At 47.3% G+C, this 18,426-nt stretch overlaps 1 protein-coding gene across 1 annotated transcript in view; it reads left to right on the top strand.

Moving 5' to 3' along the window:
- The window catches only part of LOC123754673 (origin recognition complex subunit 3-like), a 194,658-nt gene that overhangs the window by 10,905 nt on the left and 165,327 nt on the right, over positions 1-18,426 (top strand). The window contains exon 2 of the mRNA XM_069320246.1: positions 15,699-15,854. Coding sequence (XP_069176347.1) covers positions 15,699-15,854 — 156 coding nt within the window. The remainder of the gene's footprint in view (positions 1-15,698; positions 15,855-18,426) is intronic.

Consider the following 18,426-nt stretch of genomic DNA (forward strand, 5'->3'; position numbering starts at 1 on the left):
ACCCTCAGAAACCAATAATAGTAAACCACAGAGTACCAAAGGTACTCCAAATCAATCTAGACAATATAATTCAACACCAAAGTGGAACAGTGGCAGTGTGGGCGTATATGCAGTGGGACCCTCCAAGCCTATAGTTACTGTGTCACTCAAGAACGTGACACCAAAGGGTACTGGAAGCTATGGAACATGTTTGTTCTGCAATGAGAAACATTCAATGTACCACTGCCCTAATTTTCCTGATAGTGACGCCCGTGTTGAGCGACTCAAAGATTTGCAACATTGCACGAGGTGCCTCAGGAAACATAACATCAACGACTGTGATACCCAATTACACACCTGTAATAGGTGTAACAAAGGTCAACACCATGCAGCATTGTGCAGAGACACCAAAACAACGTCTCCAAGACCCAAGGTGGAAGATAGCATTCCCACCACAGTACAGTACTGCAAGGTGCAACAAACAAACAGTGTCCAATCGGCAAAGTCTAAAGGTAATACGACTTTGCCTACTGCCCAAATTACCATCCTGAATAAGAGGGCCAAGGTCCATACCCGTGGGTTGTTTGACCAAGGATCCCAGAGAACATTTGTCACTAAAAAGTTGGCAGATGAACTACAATTAAGGCCTGTAGCCCAGACGTCATTCAACATCTCAGGGTTTGTAACAGATGCAGGACCTCAAGTCTACCAGGTGGTACAACCATCAGTACGCTTAGGCAGGTACGTCTGTCGAGTACAAGCCATTGTGGTGGACAAAATACCAGTAGACCTACAAGTTCAAGGTCTGAGAGCAACAGCCAAATTCCTGAGAAATAGAGGAATAAAATTGGCAGATAATATTAAGTCTGATCACCTCACCGACTTCGGTCTCCTTGTAGGGACAGACTATTGTCATCGATTCATCGGTAGCCCTACTAAATATCAGGGCATAACCATGTTAAACTCTGCAGGGGGTAAATTACTCTCAGGCCCAGTATCAAGCCTGAGGAAACCTATGCCTGCAGATAAACAATACCAATAGAAATCTAAATTTGTCAGCTGCTTATATTTCTCCAGTAGCATTATACTAAGGAGATTACAGCTGACTATAGTAACAGAGGTTGATGTTAGTATCATCATTTGAAGCTGAAGATGAGTTCATGAGGCCTCAGTGGCAAATCAGTGAACAGTAGCCTAAAACAGCTACAAGTCACTGCGACCAATGTCACTGAACCCACTGCAGTCTCAGAACCATACTTTACTTTAATGATGAGCTATTCAATCCTCTGAATCAATTAACTGAATTAAACCCCAATAAATCTGATGACTGATTTGATACATTTATTATTTAATCAAGATGTATTCCATGGGCCTCAGTGTTTATATATCAGTGACCAGTTACCTGAAGAAACTTCAAGTTATATCTAATGTCACTGATCTCACTGCAGTCCCTGAATCATACTTGACTGTAGTACTTGATCACATCCAGTCTTCTGGGTTAAATAATATGTAATAAGGCTTGAATATTAGCCTTTCAAGAGTTAACAGGGAAATGAAATCGCATTAGACTTCTAACCCCTGCAACTCTAGTACGGGACATCCGTCCTGTACGAACAGACACACAAATGTGTGATTACTACCCTACTAACATCAAATTAATCTAATAATTCGAAGGAGGAGTATCGGTGTTCGTCTGTTCTAAATAGGACTTCGACCCGTGAGCAGCCCCCTGGGGAATTATGTCGGAAAATCCGACACCATTTAATAATCATACAGATAATAGCTGTATTGTATAAACAAGTTACCCATAGAAAACGTAACTTGTAGTGGAATTACCGTCTAAAGAAAACGGGATATCATCACCACATACTATTATAATTGACCAGCTATTCTGCTGGGAATTATTCTTAAATACATTAGTCTTTGGACTTTACCATCATAAAAACATCTTATATAAATTAACTTAATTATCAATATTAAAGTAGAGTAAATGTGACCCTTCTATCACTTTCTGAAATGTGGACAATGTAAGCCAGGCGTGAGAGTGGGGAAGGGGGGCAGCCATTGTTGTGTCACCTCCGAGACGTGTGGAGCAAATTTGGCTCCTATCATTCTGGAGAATGTCGGCCAGACGTCAATAGAATGGAGTGTTAGATGCAGCCATTGTTTATATTGAGACCAGAGGCTCACACGGGAGCAAATACGGCTCCTGTTAATTTTACTTGGACGTAGTGTTATGGAAACTAAAAGTGTACCATTATCAACACGCTGTCTACAAATTCAAGTTAAGTGTCTATCCGAAACCCGTTTATCATTCATTTATGGCCATTAATGTCAGGATATAGGGTGACCCGGTTAGATCGCGAAATCGCCTCAAACTAAAGGTAATTAAGCCAGGTCTTTATTGTTCCATGTACAGTATTTTCTCTGATATAGCTTGTCATATATAGGTATCTGGCTTCACAGCTAGCGCACTTTTGACAGGTCAAGACGAGGATGCAAGATTTTGTGCACCAGTTACTGGGTGATGGAAGCTACCTCAAAGAGGATAATTTGGTGTCTACACCCTAGTTATACCTGGTGGACTAGCCTGCTGTACTATAAGATAAGGAACCTCTTCAATGTATGTAGTTAATTCTGTAGTTTGATTGGCTGCATATATATAAACTAATAAACCCCCCCTAATGTGTAGAGGATCGATTTGTGAGATTATGAGATTATTGCAGAAATACAGTCCACTTATCATTATACAAATTGCTATCGAAGTATATAAATTAACGTAAATATAAATTCATATAAATTAAATAAATATAAATTTCACAGGTCGGTTCCCACAGATCACGTGGTGACACAATCTCTCTCTTTTCTCAAGTAACTTAACCGGATTCTGCAGCGAATTGCACTAAGTGAAATTAGGCAGGTGACGAGATAATGTAATAATGTCATAAGGTGGGAATCTAGGCTACTGGCCAGTAGCATAGATCCTCACATCTGTGTGTAACGAAAGATGTCGACAGAATGCCGAGGCCAGGGCCTGCTTGGCACTATAATGCTCTCCTTACCTTCTGTGCCATTATATGAAATTGACCAATGAGGCATTAGGCACTGAGGTCTAAACCAATCAGGACTGTTCCCTCCAAGTGGAGAGAGGCTGTAACGTCACAACTACATTATGTCCGAGGCTTAGTGTTTTTCTTGATGGTTGACTTCCCTCTACCTTTCTGACAGCAAGCTTGAGAATGTTCCTCCTCACTCCATTTCTTGACACTGGCTCCCTGGAGTCAACAAGTTGATATCACATAACAACCAGATAAAACTCCTTCCCTTCCCTGATATCCTTAAAAAAATACCTTCCTGATATCCCTAAAAAAAAGCAAGAGTAATGCCAGTTCATAGAGGAGGCAGTCCGGCAGACATAAACAATTACAGACCATTATCAAATCTACCCATACAGTATTATCAAAAATATTTGAAAAAATTATTTACAAACAGCTCTAATCCTACCTCATAAAATTCAACATACTAAGCCCTCTGTTAGTTTGGCTTCTGCTCACAAAAAGAGTACCAACTATGCAATTATTAGTCTACTTGATATAATCTACACAGTCATTGACAAAAATGATTTCCCAATTGGACTCCTCATTGACCAGAGTCATGGCCTTTGATACTGTTAATTATAACTATCTCTTACTTGAACTTCACAATTATGGAATCCGAGGCCTTGCCCTGAACTATATTCGATCCTATCTTAGTGACAGACATCAATATGCAGCCATCAATGATATAACCTCCCCCACTCTACCATTAACTGTAGGGGTGCCACAGGGTAGCATCCTAGGACCTCTCCTATTTCTTATATACATCACTGATCTGCCTAATTTGTCTAACATTCTTACACCTATATTATTTGCTGACGATACTACCTTCATCTACTTAGACCCCAACCCACACACACACTAAATAATCTTGTAAATAACAAATTAAAAAAAGTCCACTCATGGATGTCAACCAACAATTGCACACTAAACATAGAAAAGACCTACTACATTTTATTTGGAAGTAAATCAACAAATGTAATTCAGCTTCGGATAGACAACGTTAACATCAGCAATACTAATGATGGAAAGTTCCTTGGCTTATACATACACAAGAGACAACTTCAGCACCCACATAAAACACATAACCAAGAAAGTCTAAAAAATGGTTGGTATACTATTTAAAATCAGATATTATGTTACAAGCTCTCTTTTCATTATACTACACACTAATCTATCCCTATCTTACTTATGGTATCTGTGCGTGGAACTCAATCACTGCAAACCACCTCAAGCCCATCATCATCCAGCAAAAATCTGCTATCAGAACTATAACAAACTTTGCTTTCAGACAACACACAGCCCCTCTGTTTAAATCCCTAAACATGCTAAACATAAACTTATTCCATACATTCTCTTGTGCCATTTACATGTACAAAACCTTGTTCCTAAATGCTAATCTTGATCTGAAACTTTTCCTTGATAGGGGTAATAGAACCCATGATCACCACACCAGAAATAAATATATCTTTGATATTCCCAGAGTCAAACTAAATCTGTGTAAACACACTATGCAAATAAAGGTACCTAGTCTATGGAACTTACTCCTAATGAATTGAAAAGCTGTCCAACCTATGCTTTATTCAAAACTAAAACCAAAAAATACCTAATTTTATCCTTATAGTTTCCTCCCTAGTGCTTTAAACTCTTAAAACTCACTAAACTTTTGTGCTACCCACTCCCCCAACATATGTGCCTAAGAACATATGTTGGGGGAGTGGGTAGCACAAAAGTTCAGTGAGTCCATACATACAAAAGTCCATACAACCTCACCATTGTAATCACTGCTATCATCTTATATCATGGATGCTATATTGAACGTATATTTTACTACTATATACAGTACCTATAAATAATCCTCATATTGTTATCTTGTGGTTATCTTGAGATGATTTCGGGGCTTTAGTGTCCCCGCGGCCCGGTCCTCGACCAGGCCTCCACCCCCAGGAAGCAGCCCGTGACAGCTGACTAACACCCAGGTACCTATTTTACTGCTAGGTAACAGGAGCATAGGGTGAAAGAAACTCTGCCCATTGTTTCTCGCCGGCGCCTGGGATCGAACCCAGGACCACAGGATCACAAGTCCAGCGTGCTGTCCGCTCGGCCGACCGGCTCCCTTGTACCTGTTGATAATCCGCAAATTTTACTATAATGTACCTACTAAACTTTTCAATTTTTCTTACAATGTGCCTGTTAACATTTTTCAATTTTGCTAGAAATTCTTGTGGTCGATCTCGAACCTATTGATGTGACGATGTGTATTGAATTTTGTAACTAGCTCATCAAGATTGTAACTTGCTTAGCTAAATGAATTATGGGGTTCAGTCCCTGAGCCCATTATGTGCCTCTGTAACCCTTTCCACTTCTGCCCACAAGATGAGTATGGGGATGCATAAGCAGTGAACTAACTAAACTGCTATAAATTATGCACTTAACACTTTCGCACTCTCGGCGCTCAAAAAAAAACAATACCCCAGATGCTTTCGACACTTCGCGCGCCTACGCAGTAAGACCGAAAAAGTGTACACTCTTTTGACTGTCCTGACAATAATTGAAGGCGCACGTATTTAAATTTGGTATCACTGTGTTCGCAATGAAATTGTCTATAAGAGCATACCTATAAAATGCCACTTAAGCATAAGGAGTATCAACACCAAATAAAAAATTATGCAGATCACTCGCCGAGAGCGCCAAACAGCAACAAAATGTTTCCACTCTCTTAATGGTTGCGAAGCCTACAGTTGTCCTACATCGCTAATTTTGGTATCATTGGAATCGCAATAAAATTCTCTACACGGACATATGCATATGAATGTTTAATATAGGTAATTGCCCACCCGCAAGAGTGTGTGAAGTGGAGAGTAGTTAGCCGCGAGCGCACTGGCGAAAACACAGGGGGGAAATCATGCTTGGAAAGTTTATACATTTATACGTTTCCTGACACTACTTTTCTATGTACGTATTTCTTTTCTGGGGGGAGCCCCGTCGGCCCCCCCGAAGCTATCCCAGGCTGATATGCTAATGTCAGACTTTGGCATCAGTCATGTGTATGGAGTTCTTAGGCCTACCGGGGACCACGGCCAGAACCGGGCCCCCTCAGAGAGGCAAGGGGAGCAATGGCCTATAGAAGCCCCCGTGTAGTTGGAAGCATTCTATGTCTGCCATCGACCGGAACAGGCACCCAGAAAGGTAAGCGCCCCAAAACAAACCCCTATTCTGGTTAAAATTGCTACCAAAAACCGAACTAGTGGATAGAACTCCCCAACCGAAAACAAGCAAACTAGTGTGACGTCACACACCGCCGCGCCGCTGTCTGCGCAGCTCCCCCCTCCCCGGGAGGGGGAAGGGGGAGCCCCAGACCCCCCGCGCCGGCTACCCACACCTCAGTTCTTGAGGCTGATGCTATAGGCGATGGTCGTGTGCTCTGGCTCCGGTGTCGCTACTGCACTGTGCTTTGCGTGTTGTGTTAGTTTTGTGGGTGCGAGAGCCAGGAGTTATCTTCAGTACTCGGGCTGCATGCGCCTAGGGCTGCCTTCCCTAGGTGCCCTGTAAGTACTGCCCTTGGGGCTTGGGGCCACCTTCCACAGGCTCCTCGGGGTCTGCCTCTGCTGGTCCGTTTTACCTTTCGGTTTTTCGGCCGCCTGTTGGGCTCTTGGGTGTTCTGTTCTCCCTTGTTACCGGCGGGTAAGAGGCAGTTTGCACTGGTAGGGGCGCAGGGTGCTGCTCAGCTTGTAATTCCCGACATCGCGGCCGGCTCTGTTCCTTGGGGTTCGCTGTCCTCTTGCGGGGTTTTGTTTTTCTTTTTGTTTTTGCCTGGTGGGGGGTTCTGTCGTTTTATTCAGTTTGTTTTTGCCCTTCCACTGTTCTCCTCGGTGGCGCCCCCTGCTAGGTCCCCGTGAGTGTACACGTCCCTGGGGTTCAGCTTTAGAAGTTTGCTTGGTAGTTTTGGGCGCCGGTTTGCAGCACCCTGCCTGGGACTACCTGAGCGCGAGTCCTCTTAAAGTAAACGCTCAGGACCCTGGGAATCCCCTAGGGGGCGCGTGGGTCCGATGGATGTGACCCCGGAGTCCCCACTCGCTGTGTGCGAGTTTGAGGGTTGCTCGGTCCCCTTGTCTCAGGGTGACCCTCATTGTTTTTGCCTCTGCCACGCTGCCTGCTGGGTCGGTGATACTTTCGACCCTGAGTCCTGTGAGTGTTGCTGCTTGCTTGTGACTCAATTTACCCAATCCTCTGATGATTTTATTCGGGTACAGGCGGCACGTGCGTTGCAGTCTAGGTTTCGTCTGTTGCAACGCGCTCGGTTGGTTGCTTCCCCGGATGCCCCGGGGCTGCCCCGCTTTGCTTTTCGAGACCCGGACTTGGGGGTGGGGGTCGCTTCGATCCTGGTTCAGTCCGCACCTCCTCGTCCTTCCCCTTCTGTTCGTTCTGGTCCCCCGCCCCTGCTTCCGGCCCCGAAGCGTCTGAGGGTTTCGGGGTCGGAGCAGGGGTTACTTGATCTCGAGACTCGGGCAGCTTCGGGGGTTGCCCCTTCCGGGGGGGGCGGCAGAGGCATTCGAGTCTTGTCTCCCGGCCGAAGCTTCAGGGTCTGACCAGTGGGCCCCCCTTCCTCCAGCTTTTCCGGCTGCTCCGTCCTTGTCTTGTGGGGTCGGGGCTTGGGGAGAGGACTCGGCCTCGGGTCCTGTGGTGACGGACCTCAAGGCTGGGGAGGGGCTGACTTGGGGGCCTTGGGCCCCGCTGGACCCCGCCTGGGTTTTTCTTCCCGCTGAGCGGGGCTTATTGTTACAAGGAGTGGGGTTTTCTTTTCCCCCCTCTGCGTACGAGTTGGATTTGGTGTCGGCCCCTCCCCGGGTTCGGTTCAGTGTTCCCCCGGGTACGTCGGTTCCGTCCTTCCGGAGGTTTTCGGCTTATCGCATCCAACCTGGTGTGGTGCGAGCGGCCTTTGCAGCTTACCTCCTGCGTGACCCGGATTATGCCTCGGAAATGGATTCGTCCACGTTCAGGTTTGGGACTTTGTTCCCTTTCTGGCTCCGTTACGAGGTTCCGGAGTCGTCCTGGCTAGCAGACTGCCCCTTGTTTGGTCTGGATTCCTGGCATTCCTTCTGTCGTTCCCGCACGCTGGAGTGGCGGGAAGCTTCCCCGGTGCTTCAGGTTTTCCTGGGGGGTGAACTTGAGTACCTGAATGAGTGCTTGTTTGCCCCTGCCCTTCCCCGCGATGTGGGCGTTATTCAGCTCCATGTGCAGGTTCCCTCCCTTTCGGCGGCGCTCGTGGCGGAGGGCTTGCGCGCCCGGGGCCTTTTGTGTTCGGCCTTGCGGTTCTTTTCCCTCCTGGAGCTGTCTTCGGATTGGCTCGTGGTGGATGTGGGGACGCTTGGGTCCGTCCCGGGGTCCGGCACCTTGTCCTCGGCTGCGCGTTCGTCGGCTGCCTTGTTGAAGCTGTTCACGCCGATTTTGCGGGATGCGGTTTCCCTGTTCTATGCTTCCCGTCTCGCGTGTCGGCAGGCGGTGCTGGGTTCCTCCGTGGAATCTGCTTGGGCTCTGGCTCTTAGGCGTTCTTCACCTTTTTGTTCTCTCCTGTTTGGGGAGTCGGCCGTGGCGCAGTTTATTCAGGCTGCGTCGGCGGCTTGTCGTCCGATGTCGGACTTGTTGGTTTTCCGGGGGTCCCGGGGTGGGTCTTCCCGGAAAGGTCGTGCCAGGGCTCGGGGTTCCTCTCGTCGTGGTAGGCCTCTGGTGTCAGGTTTGGGGTTGGCTCCTCCTGCGGACCCTCCCTCGTCTGGTCGGCGCGGTGTTCGCGCTGTGCGGGGTTCTGGGTCTCGTACGGGTCGCCGGCCCTTTCGCGGTTTGCCCCCTTGACGGGGCGATGGGGGGGCGGCTTGCGCTGTTCGCCCGCGCCTGGTCCCACGATTCGTGGGCCTTTCGGGTCGTGTCTCGCGGCCTGCGGTGGCATTGGGTGGCCCCCCCCCCTTTGGGGGGTCGGGGCTGGCAGGGCAGGTTTCTTCCCCTGTGCTCTGTGGAGTCGTCTTGGAGTGGGTACGCTTGGGCGTCGTTGAAACGACGTCGTCCCTCAGATGGGTTTCCCGCCTGTTTCCGGTTCCGAAACGGGACTGCGCGGACCTGCGGTTCATTCTGGACTTGTCCCGTCTGAACCCCTGGGTTCATTGCCCCTCCTTTCGGATGACTACGCTGTCTCAGGTTCGGCTCCTCTTGGAGCCAGGAGCTTGGATGGTGTCCCTGGACCTCCGGGACGCTTATTGGCATGTCCCGATTCATCCGCGGTTCAGGGACTGGCTCGGTTTTGTTGTGGGGCGTCTGAGTTACCGCTTTCGTTGTCTCCCGTTCGGGTTGAACCTGGCACCTCACGTGTTCACGCGCCTTACACGGGTTGTGGTGGCTTGTTTGCGTCTCCTAGGTGTTCGGGTGTTGGCCTACCTCGACGACTGGCTGGTTTGGGCTCCCAGCCAGTCAGCTTGCTTGCTAGCCAGGGATTTGGTTCTTTCCCAGCTCGCCGAGTTCGGGTTCTTGGTGAACTGGAGGAAGTCCCATCTGGTTCCCTCTCAGGTTCGGACTTGGCTGGGTCTCGTGTGGGACTCTCGAACCGCCTCCTTGTCTCTCCCTCCGGAGTCTCTCCTGCGGCTGCGGTCCCGCCTTCGTCTGTTTCTGGAGGGCCCTCGGGTCACCCGGCGGTTGCTCGAGGGGCTGTGCTGGAGCCTGAACTTCGCGATGGTGGTCTACCCGCCGGGTCGGGTTTGGCTTCGACGGCTGTTCTGGTTCCTTCGGGGTTCCCCCTTCCGCCTCTCTCACGATCGCAGAGTTCGACCCGTGGGGGCCTTGCGTCGGTTGCTGCGTCACCGGCTTCCTCTTCGGTTTTTCGGGGTTCAGTGCCTTGGCGCCTACCCGAGCCCTCGCTCGATGTGTACACGGATGCGTCGTCTCTCGGCTGGGGTTTTGTGACCAGTGCTCACCAGGCCGGCCAGGGGCGTTGGGATCCGTCCTTCCGTCGAGCTCACAGTACGGTGCGGGAGTTCGCGGCAGTGTGGTTTGCTCTGGGGAGGATTCGGGTGGCCCGCGGATCGACGATTCGGCTCCATTCGGACTGCTCTCCGGTGGTTCATTGCCTGAACCGCGGGGGTTCGATGCGGTCCTTGTCTCTTTGGGGTTGGTCGCTTCGGGTGACTCGTCTGCTGAGTTCTCGGGGTTTGGCTCTCCTGGCGGTTCACGTACGGGGCGTGTCCAACGTCTTGGCCGACGCCCTGTCTCGCTTCGTTCCCCTCTCCACGGAGTGGACGGTCGACGACGGGTCCTTCCGTTGGCTTTGCCAGACGTTCGGGCGCCCCGAAGTGGACCTCTTCGCGTCGGCGTGGTCGCGGCGGCTTCCCGTTTATGCGGCGCCCTTCCCCGATTGCGAGGCCGTCGGGGTCGATGCCTTTCGGCTAGACTGGTCGAGGTGGGGGTTCCTGTACCTCTTTCCCCCGGTTCGGCTGTTGCTCCAGGTCCTGACTCGCTTAGAGACTTACCGGGGGAGAGTTGTCCTTCTGGCCCCTTGGTGGCCGGCCCAGCCTTGGTTTCAGGCGCTGGTTGCTCGGTGTCTGAACCCGAGGGTTTTCCCGCGGCTCCGCCTCTTTCAGCAGATCGGACCGGTACGTCACGTAGCTGGTTCGATCTTCTCCTCGAGTCTTCGCGTATGGTTTTTTTTGACTCGAGTCTATCATCCTCTCTATGGTGATCAGGTGGCCTCCTTGTTGGTGTCCCACCTGAGGGCTTCTTCTCGGCGGCAGTATGAAGTTTCCTGGCGGTCCTTCCATTTCTTTTTGCGTCTTCGTCGTGTTAGCTCCTTGTCTGTTCGGGTGGTCTTGTCCTTCCTCTCGTGGTTGTTTCAGGACCGTCATCTTATGCCTAACACTGTCGCTTCGTATCGTGCGGCGCTGGCGGAGCTGCTTCAGCTTGCTTTCGGTATCGATGTTACGTCTGCGCCGTTTCGCAAGCTGTCTCGTGCATTGTTTCACCTCCAGCCTGCTCATGCGTCACCTGAGCCGTCCTGGTCTTTGGACAGAGTGCTCGCTTTCCTTTCGTCTCCTCGTTTCGTTGTGGCCCCTTCGCTCCAGGATTGTTTTTCCAAGGCACTTTTCTTGTTGGCTTTGGCCTCTGGGGGTCGGGTAGGGGAGCTTCATGCTCTCCTCCGGCGCAAGGGTTTCTGCTCTTTTGGTCGTGGTGATAGTTTTGTTCGTTTGCAGCCGTCTCCTTCTTTTCTGGTGAAGAATGAGACTGCTGCGTTCCGGAGGGGTCCATGGGTGGTTGATGCTTGGTTGGTCAGGCCGGGGGTGCATCATGTTTTGTGTCCGGTTGCGGCGCTTCGCCGTTATTTGCGCGCCCCAGCTTCTGTGTCCCGGGACGTGCTGTGGGTTGATCCGGTTTCCCTTCTTCCCTGTTCGCGGGTTTGGGTCTCTCAGGTCGTCCGCAGGGTTATTAGGTCCAGCCAGCCTGCGGTCTATCCCTGTGCCCATGACGTTCGTAAGTTCGCGGCTCTTGCTGCCGTCTTTGGGAATATGTCTTGGTCTGATATTCGGGCGCGGGGATTTTGGCGGTCGAACAGGGTCCTGGCTGCTCGTTACCTTGTGAATGTCCCTGGGCCTCGTCGGGCCTGTGTTGCTTTGGGTCGGCGGTTGCAGCCAGTTGTCTCGGCTTCGAGTTGAGGGGTGAGCGACGACCGCCTCCCGGGTAAGTCCCTCTTTTTCTGTCTGTGGGTAGTTAGCTCCGGGGAGCCGACGGGGCTCCCCCCAGAAAACTAGCGTTGAATGTAATGAAACGCCATTTTCTGGGTGAGTCCCGGAGGCTCCCCGGCATCCCTCCCTCCCTCCGGTCGGCGGTTTTTCGCGTTTTTGACATCCAGCCTCAAGAACTGCGGTGTGGGTAGCCGGCGCGGGGGGTCTGGGGCTCCCCCTTCCCCCTCCTGGGGAGGGGGGAGCTGCGCAGACAGCGGCGCGGCAGTGTGTGACGTCACACTAGTTTGCTTGTTTTCGGTTGGGGAGTTCTATCCACTAGTTCGGTTTTTGGTAGCAATTTTAACCAGAATAGGGGTTTGTTTTGGGGCGCTTACCTTTCTGGGTGCCTGTTCCGGTCGATGGCAGACATAGAATGCTTCCAACTACACGGGGGCTTCTATAGGCCATTGCTCCCCTTGCCTCTCTGAGGGGGCCCGGTTCTGGCCGTGGTCCCCGGTAGGCCTAAGAACTCCATACACATGACTGATGCCAAAGTCTGACATTAGCATATCAGCCTGGGATAGCTCCGGGGAGCCTCCGGGACTCACCCAGAAAATGGCGTTTCATTTCATTCAACACTGGTTTTTTATACCAATGTGTTCGCAATAAAATTTTCTATAAGATGAAATGTATAACAATTGTACAAAGCATGTGTAAGAGAAGCGCCAAATACAGAACCACGTCGCTCAGTATGCGTTCGCGGCAGAAACGAACGCATTGTTTTCGTTCGTTTGATGTTTATCATGTTTATACTTGTTGAAACATTTTATAATTTGTATGACAGTGATCACAGTAAAATTCCCTACACAGACATATACATAACACATACAAATATTTCCCACGTGTTGGATATATCAACGGCTAAAGGGAACCCACTGCCACATGCCTGCCACACCCAGAGCCACACCCGCCACACCCCCAAACATACTTTGTGTTTTTTTTTACTCATACTTTACTCTTTACTTTTTTTACTTTACTCTTTTTTTTTTACCCACTTCACGTAATTGTTCTGTTAGGCTTACCGAGTTATAGTAGTTATCCATATACAAATGATAACCCTTGTTGACTAGGGGCGCCATCAACCCCATCACGGTTTCCACTGTCGTTTTTCCAATTCCACAATACACATCAAATTTATATATGTAGCCTGATTTCCCTTCGGCCAACATATAAAATTTTACACCATATTTATCAGGCTTGTTGGGATTGTAGACCTTGAAAGAGAGGCGGCCGCGCCATCCCATTGTACCCTCATCGAGACTCAATTCTTTTTTGGGGATATATACAGATATATACAGATTCAAATTTTTCTGAAAATTTTCGATGAGGGAGAACGGGAATTTCATGGAGAAAAATCTGAGAGTATCCCCATCCATTTCGGTTAGAAAATGGAATTTATAGAAATATTTTTTCGATGGACTACAGGCGTAGTCTGTTATGCGGAAACGTAAGAAAATACGGTGACGACTCATGGATAATCTAAAGCGCGAAAGTGTTAAATTTATTGGTTAGATTAAGGACCTGCCTGAAACGCTATGCGTTAGTGGCTTTACAAGAATTTCAAAAGTCAATGCTATGTACAGTACTCTCATAAACCCAATGTATCTTCTATATATATATAAATAAATAAACAAATAAATAAATAAATGTCTATACTTCTCGCTGTAAATAACAAACAATTAGGCACACAATGGCCCCTTGCACTACCTTGGCCTCCTGATGAGCTGAGCTCTCCATAGATACCCAACAAAGTATACTTAAGTCTTGCATTAACAAAACTTGACCTTGTGCACACACACTGTGCACTCTTGAGAATTCAACTGTCACCGTGCTCTCACTTTGCACATATTAAGACAGCTGGCAAAATCCATTCTCTCACAATGCATAAAGCCACTAATATGCACAGCGTTTCAGGCATGATGTGAAGGAAATCAACTTAAAAACTAAGACTTAAAACTAATTGAGATCAAAAGCAAATGTTAAACTGAAGCAGAGAAAATAAATAAAAAGAATTATACAGTAATACTGTAATTAAATGATGAGTGAAACAGCAGAAATTGCAACATAACAGCAGATAGTAATTTTAACAAAATATACAGAATGACTACAATTTTCTTAAGGTTTTACATAGCAGATATCAGCAGTTATGCAAGCTAGTCATTAATCATAATGTTTGATAATGACAAAACATAGGTTGACGTTTAAGAGGTAAGGTTGGCTACATGGAGTTTATTAGGTAGTACTGGTACTTAGTTTCTCTTAAACTGGTTGAGAGAGGGACAGTCTTTGATGTGATTGGGAAGGTCATTCCACATTCTGGGACCCTTGATTTGCAAGGCATTTCTAGTTTGATTAAGTCACACTCTTGGAATCTCAAATAGATATTTGTTTCTAGTGTGGTGCCCATGGGTTCTCTTACAATGCTCCAGGAAGCGTTTAAGGTCAGGATTAACATTGCAGTTCAGTTTTATATATATATATACATGTATGTAGAGAACACTTAAGAGGATGTGCAGTGAATTAAATCTTTGAATATGGTAGATATTAAGTAAGGGGGCTAAGTGCCGCTTGGGAACAGGATTTGTTATTGTTCTAATAGCTGATTTGGGTTGAGTAATTAGAGGTGGTAGATGATTTTGGGTAGTAGAACCCCAGGCACAGATACTATGTGAGGTAAGGATAGATGAGAGTAATAAAAGATTTACAGAACAGGGTGAAGTATATAGTATCTTATTTTAGAAAGAATGCCAAATAATTTTTTGTTATATTTTGAATGTGTCCCTGGAAATTCAGCTTGTTATCAATGAGAACTCCAAGGAATTTACCATCTACAGTACTTTGTTACTAATTTCGGTATTGTTAATTCTTATGTTAATTTGATCAGTGGCTTTATTACCAAACAAATATAGGTTTTATCAATGTTAAGGGTGAGTTTGTTAGCAGTTAGCTAAAGATGGAATTAATTCAGTTTAGTATTCACTGTAATTACCTAAGTGTAGTTACAGGATGAGAGCTACGCTCGTGGTGTCAAACACCTAGGGAAGAGGTCCCTGAATGCTTGCAGCTTGAATTGAAGAGAAGCCAATCCAACACTGCAAAACTGGATACAAAAACATGCACATAAATGAACAAATCCACAAGGGCCGTGACGAGGGTTTGAACCTACATCCAAGAGGACGTAGGTTCGAACTCCTCGTCATGGCCCTTGTGGATTTGTTCATTTGATGCATCACGCTATTGTGATTTCTGTGTGTAATGCTCATAAAGCAAATACCAAAATAATAGAACTAAACACAAGCAAATAGTCCCACTGGATGAAGTCCAAAATGATGGCCGGCACTGGACTGAAAGCAGTAGGGCTCACTGCAACTGACAGACCCATAGTACTACAGGCAGTTGACACCTCCACATGAGCAACAGAACTGAGTCAGTAAGGCTGGTTATGGCTCCCTGGTCATGGCTATTAGTACAAACTGTATAGGGTTTCAGCCTGGTATGAGAGAGCCAATTGTTTCATTAGAATTGTTTGCAGAGTTGTCTGGCAGTTTCGATGTTTTGTTTGATACTTAATTGGTGGGCAGATTGGCATTCACTCCCAGCACCTCTGTGAGGGTGCCAGGTTCTGACTCTGGTTCCTGGTAGAACAAACACAACTGTGACTGATGTGACCCATTGGAATGGAGCAATGTCAGTGAGATATAGCTTCAGGGAGCCACCAATGGGCTCCCCTAGAAAATATAGTAGGAGTATATTTTAATGATATTCATGTTTATACAATTTGACTCAGTGAAGATTATCATATGTGATTTCTAAGTTGAGTAAGTTTGGCTTGGCATTTGGTATAGTGTTAGATTTTTGTTCTTTGCAGGGTGTGTTTTCCTTTAAGAGAAGTAAAGGCAATAAGAGAAAAGTGTGCGGTATCTCATCACTGGACTACTGGAGTGAAGTGGAAGATGAGGACATTAAAGAAGTTAATTACAAGAATTATGTAAAGTGCTGGCAAATGGTCACCAATATTCTCAACGTAAGTATACAAAAAATATAAAAATAAAGGAAACTGCAGAAGGCCCATTAGCCCATGTGAGAACCAATGGGCCTCAATGACCCAGTGGGTCATTCTTTCCTATTTCATCTCCAACCAAACTCCTATATACATGTCTCGCCTTCTTCTGAAGCAATCCAGCAATCCCACATCTATTATGCTACCCAATCATGTGCTACATAAGTCAACAACACTGTTCCCAAACCATTATTTTCACAGGTCTCTCTTGCATCTAAATGGATCCAACTTGTATCCATTGCTTATGGTGATATTATGGTTATTCTGTGGTGATATATTTAACACCTTATTAATACCTACCCTATTATATCTTTTTGTCCATCTGTATAGTACTTCAATCATGTCATCCATTCACCTTTCTTGAGAATGTAAATTAAACTTTTTAAATCCCTCTTTATATGGAAGGTTTATAATTCTTGGGATTAACTTTGTCATTTTTCTCTGTACCTGTTCAGATGAATTGTCCATTTTCTGGAGGGTTGAACAGAGGCTCCCTGTTGCTAGCTGCATGGAGATAGCGCCTTACTATTAAATGATATCATCACATCAGCCCTTGCAAGTCATTTTTTTTTTATTTATTTTTTTTTATTTTTTTTTTATTATTTTCTACCACTTGCAAGTCATGAGGGAGCCTACCAGGGACTGAGAGGCCAAAACCTGACCCTTCCTTCCCTATTAGAGAGGCACAGAGCAAGGGATGCACGATCATTGTCACTAGGTTACTACTGCCCACCAGGAAACAGGAGGGCTGCTGCTGCTTGTGGTTTGTGCCAGCCATTTTACCCCTTTGGTAGGGCAGTGGAGGGATGGCTTGCCCTATTTGTCAACTGGTCCCAGGGTTTGTGCGCTTTTTGGGTCATCTTGTGTGGCCTGCGGTGGAGTTGGTCCGTCCCTTCCATATTCTTGGAGCTAGGCAGGCAAAGGTCTCTTCCCTTTGCCCGTGTTGGGTCATTTCAGAGTGGGTTGCTTCCGTTGTGGTCGAAATGATCACATCTCGGCAGTGGGTGTCTTTTCTCTTCCTGGTTCTAAAATGGGTCGTGGCAGAGCTTTGGTTCATCCTTAATCTCTCAGGCTTGAACTACTTCATCCCCCTCTCCTCGTTCCAGATGACCACTTTGGCCCAGGTTCGTCTTGCCTCGCCTTAGATGCAGGCTCCTGAATTATATTTCTAGACCTCCGGGATGTGTACTGGCATGTCCCTATTCACCCCAGGTTCGGGTATTGGTTAGGTTCAATAGTGGGACATCAGACTTACCGCTCTCGAGCTCTTCCTTTCAGCTTGAATCTGGCTCCTTAGTGTTTCATCAGGTTGGCTCTGGTTATGGTGACTTGTCTTTGTTTGTTGGAGGTTCATGTTCTGGCTTACCTTGATGACTGGCTAGGGTGGGATCCCCAGTCAGTCTGCATGTCTGCTAGCCAGGGATCTGGTTCTTTCCTGGATTGCCAGATTTGAGTTCCTGGTGAACTTTTGGAAGTTCCAGTTGGTTCTGTCCCAGGTTTTGAGTTAGTTGGGCCTTGTGTTGGATTCTTGGTCCTCGTCACTTCCCCTTTCTCTGGCAGCTTTGCTTCGGCTCCCGACAACTGCCTGCTTGTGTTGGAGCAGCCCTGGGTGACTGTGCTTACCAGGCTGATGAGCGTCAGGGTCATTGGTCACCACCTTTTCGTCGACCGCACAGAACATTGTGGGAGTTTGTGGACATGTGTTGTGTCCTGAGGAAGATTCATATTCCTCCAGGCTCCGTGTTCTGGGTCAATTCAGACTGTTTCCCCGGTGGTTCATTGTCTGAATCTGGAGAGGAGTTCTCTTTAGTCCATTATTCTTTGGAGTTGGATGCTGGAAGTACTGTATGAGCTCGATTATCCGGACTGTATGGGAAGGACCCCCATCCGGGTTAAGCCTGACACCTGGATTAGCTGACTTTTTACCGGAGAAGTTCAAAAGTGAACATATTAACAAAAAATTGTTCCACAAAAACATAATTTGAATTGCCACATACAGACTATAATTATAAAATATTCAAGTGCAGTACTGCAATAAATTTCAAACAGAAACTTCAGCTTACCTTGTTGTAGTTCTTCTTGATTGATGCTACACATCTTGAAGATAAGAATTCTTAAACATTTACGTTACCTAACCTAACCTAACACAACACTAAAATTTACACTTAAAATTACTGTGCAGTACATGAGCTTAACGAGGTCAGTTTTGACTGCTAGCTGCTGAAGCCTCACTGGTTGAAGGTCCTTGACTTGCTTGTGAGGCCTCACTGGTTGAAGGTTCTTGACTTGCTTGTGAGGCCTCACTGGTTGAAGGTTCTTGACTTGCTTGTGAGGCCTCACTGGTTGAAGGTTCTTGACTTGCTTGTGAGGCCTCACTGGTTGAAGGTTCTTGACTTGCTTGTGAGGCCTCACTGGTTGACGGTCCATGGCTTGCTTGTGAGGCCTCACTGGTTGAAGGTCCATGGCTTGCTTGTGAGGCCTCACTGGTTGAAGGTCCTTGGCTTGCTTGTGAGGCCTCACTGGTTGAAGGTTCTTG

Source organism: Procambarus clarkii, unplaced genomic scaffold (assembly GCF_040958095.1).
Source record: "Procambarus clarkii isolate CNS0578487 unplaced genomic scaffold, FALCON_Pclarkii_2.0 HiC_scaffold_107, whole genome shotgun sequence".
NCBI classification, from domain to species: Eukaryota; Metazoa; Arthropoda; class Malacostraca; order Decapoda; family Cambaridae; genus Procambarus; species Procambarus clarkii.